The 8,780-nt window shown below is 41.0% G+C and overlaps 1 protein-coding gene across 1 annotated transcript; it reads left to right on the forward strand.

The window, feature by feature from the left end:
• Positions 1 to 172: 172 nt before the first annotated feature.
• Positions 173 to 7,520, forward strand: dbf4b (DBF4 zinc finger B). Its single transcript, XM_035613527.2, has 12 exons — positions 173 to 301; positions 801 to 1,001; positions 1,670 to 1,861; positions 2,343 to 2,393; positions 2,556 to 2,625; positions 2,909 to 2,973; positions 3,238 to 3,277; positions 3,401 to 3,446; positions 4,267 to 4,392; positions 4,607 to 4,745; positions 4,854 to 4,987; positions 5,094 to 7,520. The coding sequence occupies exons 2-12, from the start codon at positions 852 to 854 to the stop codon at positions 6,607 to 6,609; spliced, it is 2,529 nt and encodes an 842-aa protein (XP_035469420.2). The 5' UTR covers positions 173 to 301; positions 801 to 851; the 3' UTR covers positions 6,610 to 7,520.
• The last annotated feature ends 1,260 nt before the right edge of the window (positions 7,521 to 8,780 follow it).

Genomic DNA, 8,780 nt, shown 5'->3' on the forward strand with positions numbered 1-8,780 from the left:
GAAAAGGGTACGTTGATAGTCGAGAGGATTATGTAGACTCAATTATTACTTTGTCTCATTCTATTGTTAAACCACAAAACAACACTTTTTGAATAGTAGATACAAAATAATCAAAGATGAGCCAATCATATTTCCGATGTAAATAAAAAGCTCTTGAACGCAGCGTTTTGCCGGATGTGACCGAGAGCCTACGTTGACGTCTGCGCCAGTGTTTTTAAAAAAGCGGCGGTTGCCTCGCCACCTCTTCATGAACCTGGAGTTAGCACTTAGGTGCCGCTGCTCTCCAGCATAGTTACAAAGCGTAAGTTTATGTGTCGTTCCCCACCCCGACGATGTGGGAAACTATTAACCAGACAGTTAATCCTCATTTGAAACTAGCTAGACGCTCTTATCGTCGTCCAGTTAGTCAGGCGATGCTAACCTATGATGCTAACCAACCGCAGCTACGTGTGTTGGCTAACTAGCACGATGGCTAAGTGAATGTTAGCGCTTGTGCTATCGTTGTTGTTGTTTGGTAGTAAACCGGCGATGCATAAGTTCCCTGCAGAACTTTTCAATGGCTGATGTTTTGAAAAAACTTAACCCCAATCTTACCTTTGAGGAAGGCGACATTTTATTGTGGTTTTATAATACTCTGATTTCACTTTTGGGACATTATATGAAGTTACTCAATTTTTTTGGACTGAGTGGATTAGAATAGGGTAGCTAGAAATTATAACTTTATTAGACTCTACCTTATCAAACATTTTTACAGACTTGTAACATTGTGCTCACAAACCCCTTGTTCTCCCTTGTTGTAGGATCCTGGTGTTTCACAGTGGAGTTGTGAGCTGCTTCTCTGCCCCAGGACCATGCACCAGCAGCAGTGTGCAGAGGAGAGAGGCCCTCTGGGAAAACTGTGTCCTGGGGACAAGAAGCTGGAGGGGAAGACTTTCTACCTGGACAATGTGAAAAAACGCTCAACAGCCCTGCTTCTGGAAACCATATCTCTTCTAGGAGGGGTAAGCTTGTGTGTTAAGTCTTAAACATACACGTTTATGCATACGGGTCATTGTCCGCTTTTTTTAAATATTGGCAGTGGCTTTTTAACTATTCGATAATCATGCCTCAGCATCAGAAAACATGTCTGCCTTTCTTTGTGAGAGAAATCAGAGTCAGAGGAAACATTTCTTTGCCAGATCAGTGTGCATTCATTTTTTACATTTTACGTAAACAAATGTACATGTATTTTCTTAATTCAAGCTCTATATATTTGGTTGAATTTGTGCTTTATGTTTATTATTCATAGTTTGCTATGATACAGTTTATGGTCAAACTGTAAAATACTAAGCTTCGATTACATTTCTTTGTCATATGGATTTAAAAATCCATATTGGTTGGGCTCTAGTCTCTTTAAGTTATGAAGTCTCTTAAACCAAACGGTATATTGGATATAACATAAATTGAAAATTAGTGGTCTACTGAGCTAAACTCATTTACTCTACTTTACCTGCTGTACTAAATTGTAAAAAAAAAATCACAGATTTCTGAGCATTTGAGAAGTAGCCAAACTGACAGCATAACTCTGGTTTCTTGGTTAATTGTACAACTACTGAGGTCCAAGTTAAATTTCTCGACATGAAAGCAGAGACTAATGAGTTTATTTTTAATTTTTTCCCTCCTGTTGAAGAGAATCGAAAGTTTCCTACACAAGGATGTGAACTTTGTTGTGACTGGCACCGAAGAGGTTGTGAAAGGGGAAAGGTGTGTGGTTACCAAAGGAAAGTCAAAGGGGACGAATGAAGAAGCCCAACATCCCAGTAAGCAGCGGGAGAGTGTCCTCAGCAGCGACAAACCGCAACCAGGAACTCCAAGACCAGTGGTACTGAACATAAGTCGCTCACACATACACCTGAAACCTTTTCACAGCCACTTATTAAGCTTACAGGGGAGCTTATACTCAAGAATTATTATTAAAGGTAATATAATTTGATAATTGTAAAAAAAATATGTAACATGGTTTATTACTAAACCCTCCATTTTTTAACATCTTATGAATCCGTTTATGTACATGTTTTTGTATGGGTGAAAAAACTACTTAAAAAAACATTTCTATATTTACTGTATACATATCATCCTGTAGCACTTTGAGATTGTTTTTAGCAATGAAAAGTGCTCTATAAATGAAATTTATTATTATTATTATTATTATTATAATTAAAATGTTAATACTTGGATGCTATTTGGTGTCCTGATACAAATATATCATTGTTACTATTGTCAAAATTTTTATATCATCATGAATTATTGTTACTATAGAATATAATCTAAAATGCTTAATTGTGCTGTATTTGTCTCTACAGGCTTGTGGCAGCCGGGGGATGGCTCTGCTTGAAAAAGCTATTCGCAACAATGTAAGTCAATGTAGCCAGAACATGATTTATCTCTGATAAGTAGATCTGCAAGCCACCTCAGATCTACAGATGAATTTTTTTGTTTGTTTGTATTTGGGACATTATTCTGAACAGTGATGCAGTTTGTTATTTGGATTTGATTCTGTTGGATCTGTTTTGTAGGAGCAACGGCAGGGGAGCAGTGTTTTGGCCAGTGCCCGATCATGGGGAGTGAAGATCTTGTATGTGGATGGTATCCTTTTGTCTAACTTGAATACTAACCACAGAGAAATTCCACATCAAAGGATCATGATTTGAAAGTCTTACAGTATCTGGTTTGGATGTGTTCACATACAGTATGCATTGCTGTGAAGCTATTCCAGCAGCAGAGGGCACCACACAAGTGTTTATTTTTGTTCTAACAGATTTTATTTGTATCGATGTCCTATACAAGTTGAAGAAATCTGCCATGTCACATTCATAAGAACAGAACGGTGTTGGATTTTTTTTGTATTAGTTCCTAAATGTGGTGTCAGATGTGCTTTTGTATCTGAAACAACTGACTCGAGAGAGATTCAGCATGAAACACAAGAGGCCGGAGGTAAGATTTCACTTCACCAACATTCAGATACAGCAGTTTTATATCTGTATCATCTGTACAACAATAAAACAATAATTTAAGATTCAGGAAACAGTTCAATTAATTAAGTTTACGTTAAAATGTAATGAACTTTGAAAGATGTAGTAACAGAGCTAAGCAACATTATGAGGACTATTGCAATTATTGTAATAATATATAAATATATATATCTATATAACTCCAAGACATTAACAAGTCTTAAAACTTTCCTTTTTTTCAACGCAGAGGACTAGTACCAAACAACAAGTTTCTCCTGTTATTAAAGGTTAGTTGTGTTTTTGTGGTGCTGTGTGTTTATTTTCCAAAAATATAGTATTTCTGTTGGTATAATTGTTTGGAGTAATTTTATAAGGGTTTTCTGTCCCTCCCCACTTCTCCTGCGCCACAGCTGCAGCTTTAAGAACTCCATATGTTAAAATCGAAGACTCGAGCAGGTGAGTTTCATTCCCGATTCAATACTGTTTCTTTTTTGTCCATTTTCTCTCAAACAAAGGAGTAGGATTTCAATCCAAGTGTAAAGTTATGTAGGATAAATCCTTCACAACTTTCTTAGACCTCCCCTTTCCAATTCAATCCTCTTCTTTAATCCTCTGTTTTTGATTCCAGCCTATCAATTTAGAATTCAGTAGGGGGAAGTTATGGGCAACGCCTGCCAGTCCACCTAATGGGTGTTTGGTATCAGATTAGATCCTTTTTTGCAGTTGGAAGCATAATGACAGTGAAACAACATTATGCGGCAGTGACCTGTCTACCTTTCTTGTTCATTCATACCCCACCGGGTGCTGGTGCTGGCGGTTTGCATTTCAGCCCAGATGATTTTCTTACTTGAACCTGTTAATGCGTCCCATCATGTAATGTGACTAGGCCCCCCATCCAGCGATGGCGCTCCCCAGGAGCCTGGTGCTCAAGCGGATACGATTTCTATTCGATGAGGCTTTGCGAGCTTCGCTGCCAGTTCCTGCGGGGGATATGTGCTAACAGCTCTTTTCATTTGCCCTCTCATTTCAGTTAATTGAAGTGCTCTGGTTAATGTACAGGCCGTGGCAATGAGAAACTGAACCCATGACATTGTGAAAGACTTTAATATCAGGGTAGCTGCAATCTGTCATCACAGTCAGTTTAACAAATTATGAAATATTTGATAATATGATAATGTTGAGAATAATCAGTCTTAATATTCAATTTTGCAGCGTTATTGTATTTAATATAAATTATATTTTGAGTATTGAATTCTTTCATTTTTTTTCTAACCAGGAAATACAAGCCCTTGCATTTGCAGTCTATGACCTTTCCAGCGCTGTGCTACTTGGGCCGATTTAGTCCCTTTGAATCTCCTCCTCCTCCTTTTGAAAAACAGACAGATGAAGGAGAAAGTAAAAGGTTTGTTCAACTTTGCTTAGGTCACAAGTTTTTAGTGATATTCACCATTTTATTGCTCACAAAAATGTCTTTCCCGTCTGGCCTTGATTGTGTCAAAACAAAACATGGAACTGGAAAGTAACTTTATTTGCTTAATGTTGTAAAAAAAAAAAAAACACACAACTATTTCAATTATAATTGATTCTTCAATTGTTGTTTATTCTTTGTTGATTAGGGAGAAGAAGAAAATTATAAGCAGCATTCAGGACAAATCCCAAACCCCGCTCACCTTTAACCCTTCACCGTGGCGGCCACGCAAAAAGGACACGTCATACTGCGAGTGCTGTCATCAACCCTTCACCAATCTGGAGGAGGTGGAACATTTTTTAAAAATCTGTTGTTATTGGTGTTTATTAGTTCTGCAGTTGACATTGTATACATCGTGACATAATCTTTGATTCGGTCTTTGTTGGTCCTTGCAGCACCTACAGTCTGATCAGCACCGTATGTTTGTGCTGGATCCCTCCAACTACAGTGTGGTGGATCAACTTGTGGACGAAATGCTTCCAGGGTTCAACCCCAGCCCATCTCAACCATCAGAAGAAACCTTGAGCAGGTGAGTTTGATTATTACCTCGTAATGTCCAAATGTGTTTTTTTTTCAACTGGAACAGGCTTTTTTTGTGCTTTTAATTTATAATATTGTCCATGTTTTCCTCCTAGACCAACAACTCCTCTGCCCATCCAGGATGTCTGTGAACTGGAGCTGCTCACGGATGGTGAGACGGAGCTTGCTGTGCAGGCCCTGCGCAGACAAAGTTCATCATTCAATACTCGCATCTCCAATCGTGCTGGGGGCCCACTCTCTATTGGCCCTGCCAGCCCATCACCAGGAATTCCGTTTCCTATCCCGAATCCAGCCACACCACATGCTGACATCCAGTCTTCCAATCCTGCAGTTGAGTCACAGTACCCTGATATCCAGCCTCACACTTCAAGCCCCTCCATGCCTGTATTGGATGTTGAACCATCAGCCCACATCTCAGCATGCCAGCAGCCGCCCCACTGCCCTGATACCCTATGTACAACCCTCGACCCTTACTCCCTGCCCCCAGTCCTCAGCCCACAAGTCCCCTCACACATTATGGAGCTGCACAACCCATACTCGGAGCCCCCTGTCCTCAGCCCTCAGCAGTACACCGCAGAGGAAACTATGGAAGGAGTCATTTATGAAATGGACACCACAGAGAGTTTGTATGAGTCTGTCTCCGCTGTCAAAGTTCCTAGCTCCATCCCACTTCTTTCCTCTGTAGCTGTGACAACTGCAGAAGAAGTGAATGAATCAAACCAAGATGGACTTTTATCATTCAGTAGGATCGTATGTTCCGGCAGTGGTTTGGGGTGTGATAAACTGGATTCGTGTAGATCCCAATCCCTGCCTCGACAGTCAGACAGTCGGACAGCTCCAAACCTCAAAAAGCGCTGTAGATCAGCCAGCCCTGAAAGTGTCCGTAGCAAAAGGAAGAGGACTACAGTGAAATTTAACTACGATTGTAGATGGACTGAACAAGGGCGTAAATCTACAAAACTAGAAAGTGACATTATGGCAAGGACTGGGGGCTGTGTATTATTTGATAAGGCCTGTTGTCAGATAATACAGTGTTGTCCTCACCAAGAGGTCTCTTCAACATGCATGGTGGAAACACTGGATTTAAAACAGGCTTTGAACACATTTTTTGTTCCCACAGTGCAGAATTTCACATTGGCACCAAGTGAAGTTGACATTTTAGGTCATGGTAGCACACCTGTTGCTACTCCCTCAAAAACAAAGACTTTTAATCCTCCACCCCAGTTCCCTGATGAAAAAGTTCACAGTGCATTTTCCAGCCAAGACTCTCAGCGGTCACTATCCCACTCTACCTCTGTGTGCATCGAGTCAGCCCTCATCCCCGACCTCGCCGTGCTCTCCCCGTCGTCGTCAGACTCCGACTGGGACTGTGACCTGCTGTCACGGCTGGGCCCGACCTCGGCAACACCTCTGTCGCCCACAGAACAGAGCTGTGAGCTCGACAAGGAGCTCCTCCATAAGCCGTGCACCTGGATGCACAACAGCAGCTACGAGTCGCGTCTCCACACGGCCCTTCAGCCGCCGACCCCAGCGGCCTCACTCTGTGGGGAGGAAAGGGACCCGTCAGTGTTTTCCAGGACTGTGGTGCCGATTGTTGAGGTTCAGCACTGATTATTCATTTCTTGATCGTTTCAAAAACAAAACAGGAAGAGCTACTGCTGGAAGATGCAAGTGTTGGACTTTGCAGCTGCGTATCCCACCTCAGAAACAATGGGAAGCACTTAAGCTCTTCAAAATAAGCCACTGGAGTATACGTTGAATAAATATTTAAAATTTAGTGCAAAGTAAATTGGAATACTCAGCTGGTTTTGGACATGCATATTTTTATTTCTTGTTGTAGTGGATGCATAGTGGATGCTGCATTTTCCCATGAATTCAAAGAGCGTCCATTATCATTTTTACCCCCAACCCCTGATTTTCCTAGTGCACAGAACCCAGGCAATTTCTGTACATTGTGCTGACTGCGGCCTTTCAGCAGCAATGTCCGGGAACATGCGGTGGTACTGAGAATTTAATGAGGGCCTTGCTGAAGGGGGCATTACTCAATTACTGTAAGTGCTGCATCTGGATCCGATCCCGAATGCACCGGCGTTGATGGTCAAACGGGCGAGACGAGGTGTTCGCGCAGTGGAGGCCTCGCGCAACCCGCGAGACAAACGGTCTGATTAACGTCAAACAACTTTTCCTCCCTGTTGAAGGTGGGCCAAAGGAGAGACGGCTGCTCCACTGCAGTGCACTGCAGCCACAGGGAGGCTCATCGTCTTCTTCACTTGTCAGTTTTTCAAATTGAAGGTCACGTACCGTTACAGACTCCTCACTGCAGACAAAACTCAAAACGCCATGTTGCCTCAGACGTATCACCGCTGTCTAAATGTTTTTCATGGACATTTTAAACGGACCCACAACGCAACAGGCGAACAGCACATGATTTCCGTATGTGGAAGAATTACAATTCTCATAGGAAAAATGTGAAAAAGTGAAATCTTGTTGTGTTTTTTAAATAAATGTTTTTAACCTTTAAACATTTCCTGCTGCCTGCCTCAGAAAAAAAGTTGTTGCTTATAGCAAAGTTAAGAAGTTTGGTGCTGAACATATTTCTTCCTGTTAACGAGTGCTGACAGTGCTTGTAGGGTAAGGGAGAGCCAAATGGGGAGGCAAGGATGGAGCAAGGGCAACAGATGTGACCTGTTTGGCTCCTCATTCCAGCTTCCAGCTGACGCAAACAATATTTGATATCTAATCTCTGTGCCTTGTTGCGTAACCCTTAACTTTAAACCTTTGTTGAAATGACAGGATCCTTTGTTATGATCGGCCCTGGACACAACCACTGCCGATTGGCTTGGGAACCACTCCTACCTTCCCACCCAGGATACTTTCTGGTTCTTGTGCACTGAATGAGACTTTCTTGGTAAGTAGTGAGGAATGTGGGGAATTGCAGATAGTTTGATGTGAAATGTTCTTGGCACGTCTGTCCACAGACTCCTGTTTGATTGGATTTTATGTGACGGGTTGCAGTCGGACAGTGTGTGTGTGTGTCGACGTATTGTAGTCAGTTATATATATTCAAATAATATAAATTTATATGTGAACACTATAAACAATTAATATGAGGTCATTATTTATACAGCACCTTTCAAACAAATCAAATGCAATTCAAAGTGCATTTTGGGTGATTGATAAAACCTAAGGTGATAAAAGGGAGACTGATCAAGAGACTACCACAAACCAGAACAATAATTTCAAAACAATGATTACAATAAGAAAGTACTACACATAAAATTAATAATTACAAGTTAAGGTCAATAAAGTTATATATAGTAAAATAATGTTAAACACAAACATTTTAGTAAAACTAACGGTGAGAATTATTTATAAATTATTAAGACGAACATGAAAGGGAGTTAAAAGTCTGCCTTAGTGGCTGTTCTGGAGCTTTCTGTCCTATTCTGCAGTCTTCCTCCACAGATCTATTGTCCACTCCTCCTCCTCCATGTTTAGAGACATCTAACAAGTCGTCAGGGTTAGTCTTGTTTGTTGTCATAAATGATAACTCAAAATATTATTAGAACCCACTGTTGGCTCAAATTCAAAATCCACATCAAGAGCCACATCAAATTTATATAAAATGTTGCTATGCAACAATACTTTATTGTACATGAGGATGATGAAGATGAAAATTGTGTGTGTGTGTGTGTGTGTGTGTGTGTGTGTGTGAGAGAGAGTGTGAGAGAGAGAGCGAGAGTGAGAGAGAGAGAAAGAGTGAGAGAGAGAGAGAGAGAGAG

Source organism: Scophthalmus maximus, chromosome 16, assembly GCF_022379125.1.
Source record: "Scophthalmus maximus strain ysfricsl-2021 chromosome 16, ASM2237912v1, whole genome shotgun sequence".
Taxonomy (NCBI): Eukaryota; Metazoa; Chordata; class Actinopteri; order Pleuronectiformes; family Scophthalmidae; genus Scophthalmus; species Scophthalmus maximus.

Coding starts and splice junctions, on each gene's coding strand:
- dbf4b (XM_035613527.2), top strand. CDS start 852: ATGCACCAGCAGCAGTGTGCAGAGGAGAGAGGCCCTCTGGGAAAACTG. Junction 1,002..1,669: donor CCATATCTCTTCTAGGAGGG/GTAAGCTTGTGT, acceptor CTCCTGTTGAAG/AGAATCGAAAGTTTCCTACA. Junction 1,862..2,342: donor CAGGAACTCCAAGACCAGTG/GTACTGAACATA, acceptor TTGTCTCTACAG/GCTTGTGGCAGCCGGGGGAT.